The sequence below is a fragment of the Anoplopoma fimbria genome, chromosome 13 (genome assembly GCF_027596085.1).
Source record: "Anoplopoma fimbria isolate UVic2021 breed Golden Eagle Sablefish chromosome 13, Afim_UVic_2022, whole genome shotgun sequence".
Taxonomy (NCBI): domain Eukaryota; kingdom Metazoa; phylum Chordata; class Actinopteri; order Perciformes; family Anoplopomatidae; genus Anoplopoma; species Anoplopoma fimbria.
In genome coordinates this window covers 9,131,017-9,150,220 of record NC_072461.1, presented here as the reverse complement: position 1 = coordinate 9,150,220, position 19,204 = coordinate 9,131,017, and the positions used below count along the sequence as shown (strand labels likewise).

The 19,204-nt window shown below is 44.0% G+C and overlaps 1 protein-coding gene across 1 annotated transcript in view; it reads right to left on the bottom strand.

Moving 5' to 3' along the window:
- The window catches only part of sema6a (sema domain, transmembrane domain (TM), and cytoplasmic domain, (semaphorin) 6A), a 103,410-nt gene that overhangs the window by 53,985 nt on the left and 30,221 nt on the right, over positions 1–19,204 (bottom strand). The window contains exons 2-3 of the mRNA XM_054610225.1: positions 5,236–5,413; positions 4,309–4,426 (exon numbers count right to left, since the gene is read on the bottom strand). Coding sequence (XP_054466200.1) covers positions 4,309–4,426; positions 5,236–5,335 — 218 coding nt within the window. The 5' untranslated portion in view covers positions 5,336–5,413. The remainder of the gene's footprint in view (positions 1–4,308; positions 4,427–5,235; positions 5,414–19,204) is intronic.

Sequence of the window (19,204 nt, the reverse complement as noted above, 5' to 3'; positions counted from 1 at the left end):
GTTGGTGTTACCATGGTGAAGGCCGACTGAGGGCCGAGAATGGCGACTATGCCTTGCATGTGGAGGGACCTGGGGCATGCTCGCTAGGCAGGCTATACTGTAACACATACACACACACAACACACACACACACACACACACACACACACACACACACACACACACACACACACTTACGCAATTACATATATGGAGTGTCTGTCTCGTTCTCTTCTTGTTTCTTGTCCTCATGTCCTCAAAAGGAAAATTCTAGTTCCATACAGTCTGGGTTTTCATCATGTCTGTCTGTAACAATACTATTAAGTTGCTGAAATCTTGTAACTTGGTGACATTGTTGAGAAGAAGTCAAACAAGAAGTAAAACACGAGAAGTCAGATAATCCTGGTTTAAACAAAAAAATCCAAAACAGTCGAATTTATTTGGAAAAGGAAAGATATTTACGCAGTCTGTCCTTTGTAAACAGCCATCATAGTTTACAGGCCGACTTACTGACTCACCGATATATCACCTTCATCTTTAACTAAGTGGTTGAGATAATCTGAAGAAACTGTTGGCTTGTCTACAACCTGTCTGACTGTCCCCAGCAATCTTACCAAATCTGACTTTGGTGAGTACAATGTTACCCCCAAATTGAAATCAGTTACTAGATTGAAACAAACCTACAGAAATATGACCCACTTTGGAGTTTTGAAAAAAAAGTCTAGAACTCAAAGCAGTTCTCACCTCTTTAAAAGTAAAAGAACAGTGAACAGCGACATGAAATGGCTCGCTGTGGCTACAGCTGCACACCCACATTCAAGCACACACTCACACAGAGATATGCGTTTTCAGAGATCAGAATGATAAATCCTCCATTGCACTTTGATGAATTCCCCCTGAATGCCCAGCATAGTGTATCCTGACTGTGAATTATGGACTGCTGGGGCAGGAATCCTCCTGCGTCCATCTCTCGCTGCATGAAGAACAGTTTATTGCTTTTTACCGAACGTGACTCTGCTGCTAAACACCTAAAAACACGCATGATGCACATAGAGCACCGAGCTCCTGCGTGGAGTTTTTAATGTTAATCACCCACATTTTAATACACATCATGTCTCAGTTTATCGTGGATAATGTGCAGCTGACTGCACAACATATGAAAACAGCAGCTGAACATAAGCCTACTGAATCTCATGTTCATCTATTCTACGACTTCCCAAACAAAACCCCTCTTTCCACGGTTTCAGAAGTGTTTTCTCTGTGTGCGACTGCATCTGTGCGGAGAGCGGTGTAAAGAGGGATTTGTTACGCATCTCCCTTCTCAAGAGCGGAGATATTTGATGAAAATGGAAAGACATCAACACCACACTCGGTCCAATGCCTGTCTTGTTAAGACTGAACAAACAAGAGGCTTTTTGATAGCCTGCATCTGAAACGACAGCTGTCTGATGTCTGATCAGGCTGTGCTGTCCCTCTGGATAATGCACCTGATGAAAACTGGTTCGTGGAATAAGATTCAGAATATTAAGGGACTTAACTAGCCATGCGCTGAATTCATAATCAACGTTCAATATGTGTGAGTCTAAGAGGGCTAATGATATTTTACACCTATTGGACAAGCCATGACCTCATCAACAGGGGCCATTCTCTGCGGCGGCTGCCCACATAGAAAGGCTGAACACATTACTGCAAAGAGAGCGTCCCATTCCACCAAATCAATACATTTCATTCATGGCTCAAACCCGAGGATGAATTATCAATCACTGCATCTGTTGCTGGGTTCCTCCTTTGCCAAAAACTTGCCTATTTCCCTCTGTGGATTAAGCCACTTTTGTCCATTTACAATTTCATCAGTTGCTATGTTTGTATGCATCTCACAGCTTAAAAAAATCTTTTGATTTTATTGCCAGGCGCCCAAACAGGAGCCAGAAGGGACTTAATACTCTGAGCAGCCATTCAAAAAACAGCCTGAAACAGTGTTGAGCTTTGGACCGCGTTCACAGTGGCCATCTGCAAGCTGCCGCACACCGAGAACTGAGGCTCACTGGTCTAGAGGCATGATGGCAAAGCTGTGAGATGCTGGCCTCAGAATAAACAAGTAATTTCACTGGACAACAGTCATAAAAGCAACTATTGATGTTGCCTAGTTTTTTTGTTTTTTTCCCTGCAGCATTGTTGGTTGTTTCGTAGCTTGAGACTTGCCGGGGTTGACTGTTGGCCAGCTTTCACATTGATTTCTGAAGTGTTGATTGTCTCCTCTGTTTGCTTTGTCATTCAACTTTTACATGTCTTCATCGATACCCTGTAAGCGACGATGGATCTTTGTGCGCTGGCTGTCGTTTGTGCGTCCATGTTATTGACTCCAACATCTTTCTCTGTGTCAGGATCGATGGCGGTCATCCGGGCTCGGTCAGATCTGAGGCAGCCATTCCAGTTATTCAAGGGGGCCACATACCTCCGGCCATGTGTCAGCATTCCCGTCTGCTTTGAGCGAGTATGCAAGACGGGGAGCAACGCACCAGGTGACCTCGCACATGCATGCGCAAACACACGTACGACTCACTGCAGGGCACGATCACACAGCCGTAGTAACCACGCCAACAGGCGCACCAACACATGGTCGCCATCCCCAAAGTGCCTCCATATGCACATGCATCACACTCAAGAAATCACTCTTAAATCCATGCGACAACTGGTTCGGCATACTAAAGTGGGCAACACACACCCTCTCTCTCTCTCACACACACACTTACAAACAGCCGCAAACACACCCCTCCAATAAACCCTCTGTCGTTTCCCTCCTATAACCCTCAGGCCCCTGACACCCCATGTGGAGCAGGTGGGCGACAGGCAGACCAAAGCCTCTGGCGCCCCACCAAACACACACACACACACACACACACACACACACACACACACACACACACACACACACACACACACACACACACACAAACAGGCTCACTCGTTCGCTCTGTTGCCTTTCCCACTCTCCACACACCTCCTCTTAATGACCACGGATACGTCAAAAAAAGCTCCGCCACTTAAAGCAGCGGCCTCCCTCAGCCACTTAATTTGACATGCTTGGGAGGAAAACAAAGAAAGACCCCTATTGTGTCTTTTAACAGTATCCAATCAAGCCTGCCACTAAATTAGCCATGGATGGCTCAGAACAAACAGATAAGGATCCATTTTATTAAGACCGCTTCAGTGCCGCCCTAACATTTTACAGACACATTCAGGACCGCATCCAAGGTAAACCTGCCTGTTGATGCTTTGGTCATGAAGCTGACTGTCTTTATAGACCATTCACTTCGCCATAAACATTTCTTAAATAACAATGACAAGAGTGAAGACAGAATCAATATAGTTTTTTCCATGTTTCCAGGCGGTGTAATTGAGCTATATTATCTCTGAAAGATGTGTCACACAAAATTAAGGAAGCGCAAATGGAAAAAAACGAATTGACGGATAGACATGAAGCGATAAAGGCAGGTGACAAACAAGGGAAAAAGAAAACAGCCTGGCAGAGAATTTTTTTTAGTTAGAATCGATTTTGTGAAGGCACCTAGGCTGCCAACAAATATTGAGTCAAAACACCTGTATTATAACTGTTACTGTTTATCGACAACACATTGGGTGCATTAAGGCTGTCTGGATGGTGCATATAGGCACTAAATGTGTATTTTACCCAATCCGTAGTCTTTTCTTTGAGATTAGTGTTTAAGTCATCTGTAGTTTTTATCCGTATACGCACATGTATGTGTGTCTGTTTGCGTGAGTTTGTGTGTCTGCCTGGATGTTTAACAAAAACAGGCCACAAGTCTGCAGGGACATGGTAAGAGGTAAAAGGGGGTTCTGGCAGACGGCAAGAGCCAAAATAGAAAACAACAAAGAAGAAGTCCAGACTGCAAAGTGCTTCAAAGTCTCAGCATTTTGCTCCAAATGAGTCCCTCCTGATCCCCAAAAACTTCAAAAGAAAACAGCACAGTGGGGCTCCATAGTTCAGTTTGATAGCTCAACTACGGCCCTCAGCCATCGTCAGGTTAAAACAGGATCACATCTTCACAATCCTCCGCTGGCAACAATTGATGAGAATCATTCATAGCTGAAACTTCAATCAGCAGCTGTAATATGAGAGGGTGTGATGAAGGATTTAATAATCCTGGTGGACCCACACTCGCTCATTTTAATTAATCATAATCTACAGTGGCCTGCAGATTCATCCCACAAAGAAAAGCAGTCAGACTTGATTTGGAATGTCTCTCTGTCTGAAACAGCAGCAATATATTCCTTGCTGTGGAGAATAATCTAGCTATGATCACCCACCTGGCAGCGATGTATAACGTCCGGTTCATGATCATGATGAGCTGGATGTCCAGTTTGTGCCGCTGCGTGTTGTTCCTGCCAGGTTTGTGGCCTACAAACGCTGGGTACTGCTTTGTGTCTGCAAAGAGAGGACAAAAATGAATCCCTGCGTGAGTTGCATTTATTACTGCAGTAACTGTAGTACAGTAATAACACTTTGCCAAGTCTTTTAATGGGTTTTAAGGTCAAATGTGAATCCGTACATCTTAGCTCGAAAGAAAAAAACGCCACCACAGCTCTTGGCATATGAGCTCCTCATATGACCATAAATTGTAGCCTGAACTGTTCTGCACTGTAGCATGCAATCGTTCTATTGTTGGTGGCTTTGGATGAAAGCGCTCGGTTTTGAACAAACAATCTGAGAAGGGAGCAGGTTTCCTGGCCAGCAGCGCCAGGTACGGCAACGGTCCCAGAGAGAGTATAGGACGGAGCAGGACAGACGGAGAAACAGAGGAAACAATGGCTGTATCTTTTATAGCCTGCAACAGCCTCCATGCTATCACACAGCATTAGGAGCCCGACAGAAAAAATAGCGGATTATCCTTTGATGTCGGGGTGGGCTCCGTTTCAAATGCTGCTTTAAGTCCTTCATTTTAGTGTGCGCAGAGGGCCTATCCTTGGGCGCCAAATTACACTCCATGCCTCCAAAAGTGCATTCAGTGCAGGGGGGAGACGGGGGTGGCAGAGGAAGCAGGGGTTGAGAGGGATGTGGAGGAGTGAGAGGATAGGGCAAGTGAGAGAGATACCGAGGGGGGAGGGGGGGGATTTGAGAGGTGGAAGACAAAGGGGAGAGGGAAAAAGAGTACAGGGAGGGTGCGAGGGAGGACTTCATACTGAGAGGAGGGACAGTGCACGAGAAAAGAACGAGAAGATGAAAGATATACTTACAGTTGCCGTGTGAGATGCTGATAGGCTCGCTGTCCTCGGGGAAGCCCGCCCCGGCTATGTGCAGTAGCGTGAAGTACAGTAACAAGGCCTCTGACCTCATGGTCGCACCAACACTGCCGCCGCTGCCGCCGCTGCTGCTGCTGGTGCTGCTGGTCCTCTGCTACAGATCTACCTCAGCCTGCACAAAAAGAGACAGAAGCGATAGACAAAGGAGGAGAAGGAGGAGATGGAGAGGGATGAAGGGAAAGAGATGGGGGGGAAGGTAGAAAAAAACAAAGTTTGTCAAACAAATCTGTTTTCACCTGACTGCCTCCTCAATTACTTTCCCTCCGCGGTTCCTGCATTCTTTGTGTGAAACAAAGAAACGCAGAAGCCGGGGAGGGGGGGAGAGTTGCGAGGAGAGGCAGAAAAAAAGAAAGGAGTTAGCCACACAAATTCAAATCCACCTGAATTAGCTGTCTGTGCATTTTGCACGGCCCATTGCAATCTGTCAGAGATATATTTGTATATGCATTTTCGATGACTCAAGTGAGGCGCGTTTGCAAGCGAAACCGAATTAATTGGATTAGGGTGGTAATATGCGTCATAGATCGATGTCGGGCAGAGGAGATCTCTGTGCCTCTCTCTCACTGTGTGTGTGACGGGGTCTTAGTGAAGTTGGAGAGCTCTTGTTGAGATTAGCCTGCTGTAAAGTATCAGCGCTACCTGGAAATGGGGCGGGATGGCGTGGCAAGTGCCTTAATTTCCCACTTGTCAGTCTCCTAGAGAAGTAGCAATCCCACATCCTAACTCTTAAAGGCAGTTGACTAAGGCAGGCGAAATCAATGTATTAGTATGGCTGTTAAACTCTCCTCTTTAAAACAGCTTTAGTTTAAGAACCACCAGCAGGCTATTACTTGAATTTCTTTCCTCTTTATCTTATTTCTCATTGCACTTGGTCTCTACCTTTAACGCCAACTGTTGACTCTCTATTCTCACTCAATTAGAGTGAAGCAGCCTGGGGAAAAAAAAAACCACCTGGATGTGATTGATTATTTATCTTTAACACAATGTCCTCAACAAGCTAATTTGCTAATGTAATGTATATGAGCCAACTGAGGTGGATTTTATAGCAGATGCCCTACATTGTGTTGATCGAACGTCTCCATTGCACAAACCATGGCAACTGAGGCTTTTCCTACTGTGGTTTGAGGCAACAAATTACACCCATAAATCATCCGAGACAATTATTGCGTCTGTAATCTAATCAAGAATAAAGCATTTAATTTGCATAAAGCACTTTCTTCTTTTCTATTATTTTTTTTTTTCCAGTTGAAGCTGCAGGGGTGAGATGTTGCCGGGGTAGATAGAGTGAGGGATGCTTCAGGGATGAAGAATTGAATAAAATAGTCGATTTCATTTGCTTCAGTCTGATAAAAGTTGTTTATCCCACGCTGTATTTTCATTTGCCATTGTATGACAGAGGGGGGAACGAACAGGGCGGGGAGGAAGGAGGGAGAAAGAGAGAGAGAGAGAGAGAGAGAGAGCGAGAGAGGGGGAATTACTTTCTTTTCTCTTTGTCATGTCTCCCTCTCTCTCTCTCCCACTCTCTCTCTCCATGCTCCTGTGAATCTCATTCAGGAGAGGAATGAAAACACTATTCACTGGGAGAATCACTTTAACACTGAGGAGAATACCAATACTAAAGCCTGGATACGACCTTGATCTCACAAGCCGCTCCGCTCTCTCCTCCCTCCTTCCTCGCTCCTCAGCCTTGCTCCTCCTATCCTTACACAGTTTTTATGTCTTGCATTGCACTCTTTATTTTACGAGAGAAAGAGAAAGAAAATACTCAAATGGATTTTTCCCTCACCCTCACCTTCGTCACGCGGCGATGGTTGACCGAGCTACACTTGTGTTCCAACTGCAAAAAATTATTTTTCTTCACCCTGTACTTCACTAAACCTCTGCAGGGGACTGAAATGTGTTCTTCTCCTCAATCTTGACCCGGAAGTCCCTTCAGTAATTGACTGATTGATGAGCAGGAAGTGGCCACGAGTTAGAGAGGTTAGCCCTGAGGGAGCAACCACAGATAATGACATTATGTGATTATATGTGACTTGCTTAAGTCAGAATCAAATGTGAAACTATGGGATGCTGCGGATGCTGCTGTATCATTGAAATGAACCTCCAGGGATTGATTGTGCTCCTCCATCTTTATCAATGGGGTGTAATAGAATGCTACAAACTGTTAGCCAAATCGTCTCACTCTGCCTCCTGCGATACACGAAGCAAATTGAGAGCAAACATGGCTTAAGTGAAACTCCGAAGCCTTCCAGTGGCACTTTGGCTATTCCAGCTGCCACACATGGGTAACAGGGGGAAGAGAGACGCAGTCTGTCTTTACCGAATTACGCTGTTTTTGTGGAAGAGCAAATTGCTCCCTCGTGTGTGAGTGTGACTGTGTGTGGGATTGTGTGTTTCAACCCCGATCTAAAATGCTACTTTTTATACAGCACTGTCGACTGTATGTTTAAACGCGCACACAAACTGAGAACATCAGCATCAAGGAATCAAAGCTCAGACATGTGCTCAAACTTCACTATAAATGATCCACTACCAAAAGAAAAAGAAAACACACTTGCGCAGGTGTAAGTGTGTGGATTTCCTCTCTTGTAAAAGCTTTCCTTGAAAAGAAAAACCAAAGAGAAGACATAACGAGTAACACGGAGCCCTGTGCCTCCTCTTCAGGCTTTTAATAGATAACATTTTGAGACCCGTAGCTGTTATTTCCTCACACCTCCTGCACACTCTCACTGATGTGTGTGTGTGTGGAGTAGAAAAAGGAGAGTTAATCAAGCTGGATGCTGGCAGGAGGCCACCAGCAGGTAATAAAAGCACAAGGACCCCCCAGAATCCCTCTACATGCCCACACAATCTTATGAATAACTTGCACACATGTGAACGCACACATACACACACACTATCCTCAGTAACCTTCTATCCTTGCAAGAAGCAAAATTCACACAACTAAGACCAGAAAACATGACAAAAACACACACAAACGCCACTTTCTCTTCCCACAGACGGAGCAGCCCCATGGGAGCAATCGCCCCAAACTGCATTAGTTTGAACAATAAACACATTATCAGGCCTAATGATGTCATTACTGCTGTGGCATCAACATGTTAGCTGTGGCTGCCGGGAGCTTAAACATACACACACACAATAACACACATTTGTCTGAAGGTCAGCCACCCTTCAGGTGAGGAAAAGGAAGGAAACGTTACGATGTTTAGTTTGTCTTGTTAAGTGAGCCGGCAAACGGAAAAACAGGGTTTCAGACACACATAATCAAGCTTGGTCGGGGCAGATTTTCCCAACATGCGCACTCGCACAGCTAGTTAATCTTGAGGAGGTCCCAGCCGTTCATTTCCTGAAGGCCCCCCGCTGTGGAAGCCATCAGAGTGCGCAACGAAGTGAGAGACTTCCATTCAATTACATCAGAGCAGACCTGTTGATGATAGACTGATGCTTCTGAATGTGTTTAGGAACCGTGCTCGGGAGAAAAGCCACAGCATCAGTTGTTTAAGCAAACGTCCCAAAAACAACATATGTTTACGCTCAAGTGACAAAGCCCTCTGGCGGCCTTGTCTGTCAGGAGGGAAAGGAGGAAGTATTGTAATGATGTTAAAGAGCCACAAAGACACAGGAGACAGCTGGTCTTTCCTGAACCCTAACCAAGTCTTATTTTTAACATAAACCTTACCAAACCTTTACCATAGTGGTGTAATATCAAATCATATATAAGAATTGGACTTAGTCGCTGTGACGTCACCCATTGGTTTATGGACTGCAGTTTTGAAGTCTCGAGTTCGGCATTTTGGACGTCGCCATCTTGGTTTTTGGCCGTGACTATCTTGAATTTCTGCAACCACAAGTGATATGCTTACTAATACATTTTTAAAGGATCAAAAAAGCTAAATAGGTGGCCACGCCCTAAAGCACACCCTGATATGGTCTATTTTACACTAAATGGGAGCATTATTTACTAAATGAACACCATGCTGTATTGAAGAAAACTTAAAACATGTGATTGAGAGCATAAATTTAGGTTTACGATGTTTACTGAGGTAATAAATCAAGCGAGAAGTAGAGTCATTTTCTCAGTGACTTCTATACAATCTGACTTCTGGTTGCAACCAGAGGAGTTGTCCCCTGATGGCCATTAGAGAGAATGCAAGTTGAAGACACTTTCGTTGCCACCTTGATAAGAATATATATCTGATTCTTGAGGGCAGTTACAAAACAACTTGGAGGATTTATTTTGTGTTTCTATTTGTTTGTGTGTTCCTCACTTGGGACTTCATGTCCATCACTCTGTACTTGGGTCCATGTCACATATTCTGAATAGCTGCTATGTATATATATGTGGCTTTATATAGCACAGCTGTATAGAATAGTTGACCTGTTGGTTAAGGACACACATTGGTCGTATGGTCTGTCTTCAGATATTGAAGCTGTGTTGCGTCTCACGTTTTTTCAGAGCTTATCACTTTCATTACTGAGAGTAAAAGAGATTTGTCTTAATCCACTCAGGTTTTTGATCATGTCTGGTCTGGAGGAAGTGTTCAATATGAAGGTAGTAGCAGCTTCTTATAAATGCTGTCCGACAGCTTTGATGCGGGTGCGGCCTGCTTGTGTTTATATTTGGCAGCCTGGTTAATGTCCACAGATTGGTGCTGAAGGATTTACGGATGACAGGAATGCCAAAGCAAAGGGGTAGCTTACTGGCAAACGCAACGTTACGTGTCTTTAACTGTGGCCAGTCGCCACATGTGGGGGAGCCGCTGCTATTTGTATCTTTATTTGAAACTTTGTGAAAAGTTACGCAAGTAGAGTGCCAGAAAGAGTATTTGTGTTTTTGCATCCGTTCAGGAATTTTGTGAAGTAATAAAATCGTTGGTTGACCACATTATGAGGGAACATATTTGTCCTTGTTACTCATGATGATCCACAGACACCACCGTCAACACAACTATTTCTTTGGCAGAAAACAGTTCCAAAGAAAACAGTTCACAACATGTTCTGTGGATGATCAAGACATTGTTTCCGGAAAGTCATTTTTGTAATCCTGCGAATGATTCAAGTCATCTGCATTGTGAATGGCTCGACTTAGAAAACTCAGTGAGGGAAAGCTCAACACCTTGACAAACAAAACTAACCAGAGATGACCCTTTAAACATGAATACAAGTAGTATAAAATAATATCTGAAAGAGAAGAGTGGTTGGCCTGTGTGTTGCTTTTTCCAGTTGCTTTTCATGATTGCTAGAACTGAATAAAAGCCGAAGTGATTTTACAGGAGGATGAATGACAGCGGGAGGATTCCAGCTACTTCAGAAGATTCTGCTGTGCGACAAATCTAACAGCAGAAACAGACCTTACACGCGGATGTGAACACAACATACACAGACCAGACCACGCTAAAAGTGTACAGCCACATGAATGCCAAATTGCTAAATCGAACAGAGATTTAGACAACAGTCCATAGTATCACCTGTACATGTTCAGGCTAGGGGAAACAGTGTTTTGGGGCGAGGTGTAAAAAGTAGTAGAGAAAAAAGAAGTTTAGAAAGACAGCCAGCTGAGAATAATGCATTGATCCACCATTTGGGATAAAAAATGGAACATATCCAACCACCTAGGGCTCCCAAATGGGGAAGATACTCTGGCAGGTGTTTACACTTGTCAACCCCGGCCTGATAAATCAGAGAGAAAAGACAGGAGGAGCTGTCTGCCTGAACCCATGAGGCCATGATAAGAGGAGGGAATGGAGAGGGAGGAACCTGTCTGTCTTTTATAAAACAAAAGCCAAACTAGCATCCAATATCAGCACACAAATACAGACACACTCATATTCTCGCTCCAACAAGTAGTCCTCAAGCTATTATGTTTTTTAAAAAGCATGTGGGTGTTTTTTTCACTTTTCCTCCCCCCATTTTTAGTCTCTTAAATGTTGCTTTCAAATGCATATCTGTATGGGCCCAATCCATCATGGTTTGATTATTAAAAGACAATGAAGTGGACATGAATGAGGCACCCTGTCGCTGTAGGCCCTCCGTTGAAACAGAAGCCCAAATGCAAAAAAAGTCTCTCTGCAAAGAGGTGACGGATTGATTCTGGAAGCGGGCCAAAGACGACTCAAAAAGACGAGAGAGAACGAGGGACGGAAGAGCGGCGAGAGAACAGAGGCAAAGCACCAACTTGGAGGAACTGCAACCAAACAAAGAGATTCAGAGACTGGAGATAAGCTGCTATCTTTATAATGCTGCCTCTGTGATCTAAAAGCCATTAGGCCGGGACATGCCTCTGTACTTTTTAATCATTAAAAACAATTATCTGTCGCAAAGCAACGGATATCCTTTCTCGGGATGTGTGGAGGACACTCTTTGTAGCAAATTTCCATAGATTTAGAAATAAGGACAAAGTTAAATGAAAGTGTACAAGAAGAGGAAAGGAAAGGAAAAGAAAGGACAGGAAGGATGGGAGAAGAGGAAAGGGGGAAAAAAACAAAGAAAAGGAAAAGATAGCCAAGCAGAGACTGGAAGAGAAGGGGAGGTTGATGATGGGTGTTCTCTGTCTGAGAATGATCCAAAGTAAACTGACATCACACCAACCCCGCCACCAGCAGAAATCATCCGAGGAGAAAGATGAGAGGAGATAACTACCTACGACTCTCTACATTGTTTTCAAATGTAGGTCAAGAACTTGTTAGGCTGCTGGGGCAGCTCTCGAAATGTCTCTGGAAACACTTTAACAGCTAAAAAGGTTCAGCACTAGACAAAAAATATGTCACATGGAGTGTCACATGGAAATTTAATGCATTTATAATACCAGAATATTCTTGAATATGAGCCTCCCTTAAAGCCTTTCTGTTTGGCTCTTTAGGTGCCTCAGTCATCCTCTCTTTTTCTCTCTTTTTAGCCATGCTAACACTGTGGCTCTGGAAAGGCCATGTTGTGTGGTCATTCAGTTGTTGGATCCACCATTTTCATCAGGGCTTAAACATCTCAACAAGTTCTTGATAGATCGCCATAGAATTTTGTACTGAGATTTATGGTCCCAAGAGGATGAACCCTACTGACTGTCTTTAGGCCAAAATGAGGTTGACATTTCTGTTCTTTCGTGAAATGTTTTGACAACCGCTGAATGGGTTGCCATGAAATTTTGTACATATATTTATCTGTACCTGATCACGTCAATCATCGGCATGTTAGCATTGCAATTGTAACCCTGTTAGCATGCTGACATTAGCATTTAGCTCAAAGCACTGCAGTCCAAGCCACGCAGAGCTAAACTAGCATGGCTGTAGCCTGTTTACTCCAGGCCCACGTGGCCATTTGAGCTCTGCGTTCCCTCACTACCTCTTGAAGACTTAATGAAAACAGATCTAGAGGCAAAGAAGAAAAAGTTATCTTTTACTTTGTCTGGAAAAAGCATCTGTGAAATAAAAACAGGCTCCCACTCTGTGACACACATTCAACTCACATCACACAGACACACAGCTGGTGCTTAGGACCCCCCCCCCAAAAAAAAAAAAAAAAAGAACAAGGTTACGCATTTAAATATCCTCTTCTAGGCCTGTCAATCATTAATCCTGATGATACAAGCGGGGCAATTTAATCAATCTGGACTCAGCTGATACAGAGCTGTGTGGGCAGAGCAAAGAAAATTGCCGCTGATAAGGACATGCTTGGTAGCACATGGCCTTCTCTGTCTCTCCCTTTGATCCAATTATCTCTTTGGTCTGATGATACAGTCCTCCGCCTGCCTCTCTTACTGTTTGACATCGCCCTGTTCATCCCTTTTCATTTCATGTACCTCGTAACATAAGGCCACACTTCTTTTGTCAATCCACAGAGGAGCTGGTCATTTTGTGCAAAGGACACACGGCTACTGTTGAGTTTGACCCTGGTCAAAAGAGCGGAGGGAGGGAGCTGGAGGATGCAAACTGAGACTCAGTGTTTCTCCTGAGGTGCAGCAGAGAAGACATAAAAAAAAAAGGCAGAATGTCACTGAGCTAAATGCCACATTAACTCCACAGAGTGAGAGATGGTGGAACGACTGAAGCTCAGAGCCCTGTGGAGCAGCGATGGGGGTGTTGAAACTGTCACACGGCGTAATGCACATTCTACTTGGAAACTCACTTTACGGAGGCCGACTGCGGGGCGCCTTCAGGCGACGCTGTGCCATGCCACGCTGTGCTTAGTCATGATACAGACCTGGGACTCCCAGCCTGTGAGGTTGCCTGAGTCAAATAATGCTTTAAATTAGGCTACCCGGGGTTGAAAACATAAGACAATATGCTTTGGAAATGTGTGTCCAACATAGGGGGAACCAAATGCAGGGGCGAGATCAGACTTCAAAGGGTAAAGCATATCCTCCTTGGGCTCTCGTCCTCAGTAAACATCGGCTAAGCCATCAGCTGGGAGAAGCATAACAGAGAAATCCATTTCTGTGGGTCTCTGGTTAAGTATTTCTAATCCAAAATGCATGAGCCCTAAAATGATTTTTTATGTGAAGAAGAAAAAAAAAAAGGCTTGCTAGCAGGAAGAAGAGAAAGCGTGATAGACTTGCAGCAATTCATGCACGAGTACTTTGGGTCCTAGCAGAAATTAGATTGGGTATTTAGAGGAGTATGGGAGAAGCATCTGAGGGACACTGTGTTCCTGGGGTAGTTTTCCCACAAATAAAAGAGGATGTGCAATCAATAAAACAATAGCTGTCTGGCACAAGAGTAACTGATAGTTACAAACCCTTTTCCTCCACAGACCGGGACTGTAAATGAGAAAATTCTCAAAGTCAATATTCAACGGCGGCTCACTAAATGTTTTCTACATTACATTACATTCTACTATGGATAAAACCGCCTCAAGGAGATTTGGAGGAAAGAAATGGATTATTTTTCTTCATTTAATCCTCGCAGGACTTTGACTAAGCAGCCATAAAGTCATAATAATCACAGCACGTATGTACGAAGGCATGTAAATCATATGCATCCGTATCTGTGACCGACGTGACCTCTGGTTCTTGGACACAGGCTCAGAGACCTTGATGAAAAAATAGTGCCTGTGTTTAACCTTGTGCTGCGGTGCGACTCCAAAACTTTTAAGACATCTGGCAAAGAACTCTAAATCCCTCAAAGAATTTACTTTCCAATGTCAAGTCTATTTATATAAATATATGCTGTACAATTTTTTTGCATGTGCCTCAACACTCAACTTATGCAGCTGTTATTTGTTGTGTTCTTTCCCCCTCTTTGCAGCCAAACTGGAAAAGCAGACACAGGATATAAGCGGGTGGCCTGCAGGGACCGAAATAAGAGGTGTGATGTTGTTCTGTCGCCGCATCCATCTGTTGCAGTTTTCACATCTCGCAGCCTCCTGCCTCCTCATAATAGGTGTGCTTCAGAGTTTTACAAGGTGTGATACAATCTCTATCTGTGCCTCATTGTGTGCCTAATGCCATCCTCTCTCTGCTGCTGCTGCTGCTGCTCGGCGAGGCTTTGCGAGCATTTCGCTTACTGCACGATCAGCGATGTAGCACTGCAAACAGCATGCTGGAGACGGCAGTGATACGTCCTTGTGACCAAAGAAAGAAGTACAAATCCATTAAAATGCCATGTTACCTCATAAATAACGCATGATATCACATCTGTTCCGGTCATAAAGTCTGCAAATGTCGCGTGATTTCATTTGCTGGCGGAATCACCATCAAAGAAATATCATTTTAGCTCTGTTAATGGCATTGTTTCTGTTGTTGTTGTTGTGGAGCTCCCAGCAAATTTGATGCAGGTTCCATTATGCTAAGTGATTGAGTCTGTGTCCTCGCTGATAACTGGCTAGCTGGCCTTCCGTTCCACAGCAACAGGCCTATCGGATCTGACTGAGCATGATGCTAATCTCTATCAAGGTAATGTGCTGGCCACAGGTCAGGGGAGAGCAGAGCACACCACGAGCACACGCTTCCTTAGTCTCTCTCTCTCTGTCTCTCTCTGATTGTCTGTCTCTGTTCCTTATTCACTTCTCTGTGCATTACGTTTTCTCTTTCTCTTCCTGCTCTCCGTTGGCCCTGCCCTCCCTGCACCTAAACACCACATATATCTTCAGAAATGGAATAAAACCACATCCCGCAGAGTCCGTTTCTCTCCATTTCCCTCTATGACAGGAAATATATTTATTCATAATGGAGGACGGAACAAACTAAACACAATTACGTTCCGTGTTGGGCTCTTGATATTGTGATACTGGTAACAGAGTATCTTGTTTTCTGTTAGTGCATCATATCCAATAGCATTATGAATCATCTCCGATAAAAGATGGAGACATTCAATCCCACCGCTGAGCGAGGCCACTGCCGCTGACTGACAACGCATTGTGCCACAGTAGCCGATGTGTTGCCATTGTACGGAGTGAATGTGTCTGAATGTTGTTATCTCCGCCGACCATATTGTAGGAGCGATGCAGCTCGCATCCAGCTCCGAACTAATGAACGTGATGACAATGCTCGGGCAGGCAGATCATTGAGACGCCCACGCTAATGTGCAAAACAAAATGTACGAAAAAAAGAAAATGTATTACACAGTGCCGTATGGCCTATTGCAAATGGTACGTTGTCAGTCCGCAGCAGAGCGGTGATTGTTGTTACCATTACGATTATGTCACAAGATGAGGTACAATACGGGAGGCGAAGTGATCAACACGGGAAATACTTTTAATGGCTGCCAGTAAATCCCACTGCAGCAGGAGAGATGTGGAAATCAGGGGTAAGTAGAAGGCAGAAATTTGGAAAAAAAGAGACTTTCAGAGACACACAACAGAAGTCACATAAGCATGCAATCCCTCAGGAAACCAACGACTCTGTCTCTAAACCTGATTAGAGCCAAGCCAATCAGTGCAATTAGACCAGTTGTGTCACTACACCCACACTATCGCGTCTGTCGCTTGCTGGCCGGAAGACACTTCTCATGGCAACAGGAACACAGCACTAACTAAAGGCAAGCCCTCATCCAGTGAAGTCAAATAGACAAGTTTAAAATCCTTCCTCATACCCTTTGTTAGATTATGAAGTAACCCACTTTTTCTAACTGACTCTAAAAGGCCACAAATATATTAAGGTTGCAAAATGAATTCCAAAAAGCGGTCTATCCAATAAAAATAAAGCAATGTACGCTGTGTGTCTCGCCAAGTGCAAGCAACAACCATGAATAATAAATAAAATCTATATGCAAGATGCTAAAGGCATCAAATACAAATCCTACATAGTAGCTTAGACTAATTATCCTTTACCATTTTAACTATGAGCCTGCAAACAAAATCCCCTTAGGGTTGTACGTACATGGGCCTGGATTATTAGTTAACCTCAGTTAACTCAAGATGTGTTTATGGCTGTTGTGCACACTGCACTTTGGGTCCCGCAAGTGCTCACTTGACAACAACCGTCATTGCGACAAGAAGTTATAAATAGGACGCGGTGCTTTTTTTTTTATGTCAAAGAAGTCATTTGCATGACTGGCACCGAGGCATGAGTTAATAAACACTGAATGCCAGGTTTACGTAATGAGCTGTGCGTTGCCACAAGAGAGGCGCATCCTTTATAATGAGACCACAAAATCAATACGGAGGAGCAGCTCTGCAGCACCGCCGGTTCATTTATGCAGCCGTGTAAGAGACAGCCCCGGGATAAAAGTGGATCGAGTAAAAGATGTTGTGTGATCAGCATAGGGAAGAGAAACACAATCCTCCCGATGTTCCTCCTGTTGTTGCCTACTGTATGTGATGTAATGGTAATGCAAGTGCCCATAGCACTTTAACCGCTTGGCTGGTTGGGAAGCATGAGCGGGAAAAAAAAGTACACATGCTAATTGTAAATGTAACAGCGTGTGACGACTAAGATGTTGTTTTCTTCAGGGAGGTCATTCAGAGAGAAAAAATAAAATGAAGGAGGACAGATATAAGACACGGAGGACAGCTATGATGTGAAAACGAGGCGAATCGGACCAAGCCGTTTGAGACTCACGTGTTTCTCATATGCACAGTGTAGAGTTTCAATGAACACCGGTTACGCTTCAGAGACTTCCAAAATATCACGTTCTTGTGGAGAACAGTGTGAAATTACATCCAAATCACCTCCTTTAGATCTCATAAGTGTTAGAATGTGTAGAACATAATTGACATTTGCGTTTAAATTTATTTCAAGTGTCATATGAGACTTTTACAAGCTACAAGATCCTTCTATGAATCTCACCCGCTCAGCTCTGCCGTTCCACAGGAAAACATGTCTCTGTCTCAGTGTCTGTCTCCTCTCACACATTTCCACCAAAGCGCAGATGACGGTTCTCCGATAAGTAATTTTCCATGCTGTGTCACAGCGTCTCTGTGATCGCTAACTTTTTATATCAGCTGTGTCATGCAATTTTTCTAATGGAACTGTTGCATTAATGTGGCGGCTAGGGCTATACATCATGGCTGTAGATTTCCCATGTGGGGGTCGTAGAGCTAAGCTGAGTTGAGATGGACCAGGCCAGTGCCAAACCAGGTTAGCTAACAAGGTAGAGGCGACAAATGAAAGGGCTCCAATGGAGTCTCTAATGCCAGTCTGTTGTCATTCTTTGGGCGTCAAATACTGAGGCTTTGCTCCAGCCTTTAGGGTCTGCATGAGACGGACCGGGCCAACCAATAGGTGACATGCTGGCTGCTATGTCCACTTCTTATATACGGCCCATGGTGTTGCGACCTTGCATTGTGCTAGCTAGCACGTTAGAAAATGATCTAAAGGGCAAAAACGAGTTGGGAACATCTTGCAGTCAATGAGCACTGCTTTCTTCATGTCCCGATTGGACAGAAATATTAAAAGATAGATCTTCCTTTGCAGAATTATACTTCCTCAGTTAAATAGGTTTGTGAATTCTACAGTGATTGGATAAACATTTTTAACCATATAGTTAAGTTCACTGTTATCCTTCAATCATTTTGGTTCACACAATTAAGAATTTCACACAATAACGTTAAAAAATATGTATGTTCAAGAGTAAACAACATCATATTCGATTGAAATAGGTTAACGAAGATAATCATTCATTTCAATCCCACAGTGTTAATGAGCAGTGAACTGGAGGAGAAACCTCTTTACACTTCACGATTACTCTGCATAATTGCTGAAAACTTGCAGCAATCTGGAAGGTGGAGGATACAATTACTCTTTTTAATTTTTTCACACCATAACTCACTAAGTGTTGTTCCTCTCAAGTGATAAAGGCTTTAACAGCTTCCTGTTTCACGCTTACAAATCCTGATTACTTTTTGTATATTTTTTTTTTATGTGAAAACTTTATAAGACTGAACCACACACACACACACACACACACACACACACACACACACACACACACACACACACACACACACACACACACACACACACACACACATGATGCTTCTGCTAAAAAACTCAATTCCTCTGGCTTTCATCTTGAACCTTGCGACCCTCTAATCGCTTCCGTTGCCCCACTCGGGCCACATCTAAAGATCTGCATTTATGACTTCCTGTCAGCATCGGCACAGAAGAGGGGAAAAGTAAAATAAAAAGCAGAAGGGAACCAGACGGAAGGTGGCTGGAGCCTCAGCCCTGACCCATTGTTCTCAGTCTGAGTGATAATGAAGGACGGAGTGTGAAGAGACTGAGGGGAAAGACCGCAGTGACGGGCCGTTGCTCCATCCAGCATGTGGCGTTGCGCTCTCCCCTTGCAGGTGTTGTGTTACAGTGAGTCGGTCAGATGGGTGGGCGTGTGCCTACCTGCAGCTCCCAGGCTTTGCAAAGTGGAATCACAGAGGGGAAACTGGAGCCTGTCAAGCCCCCTCACAGTGATGTTAAGCTAATGCCAAGATTACTGCTTCCTTTCAATCAAAAGCATGAAAAAAGAGACATGGC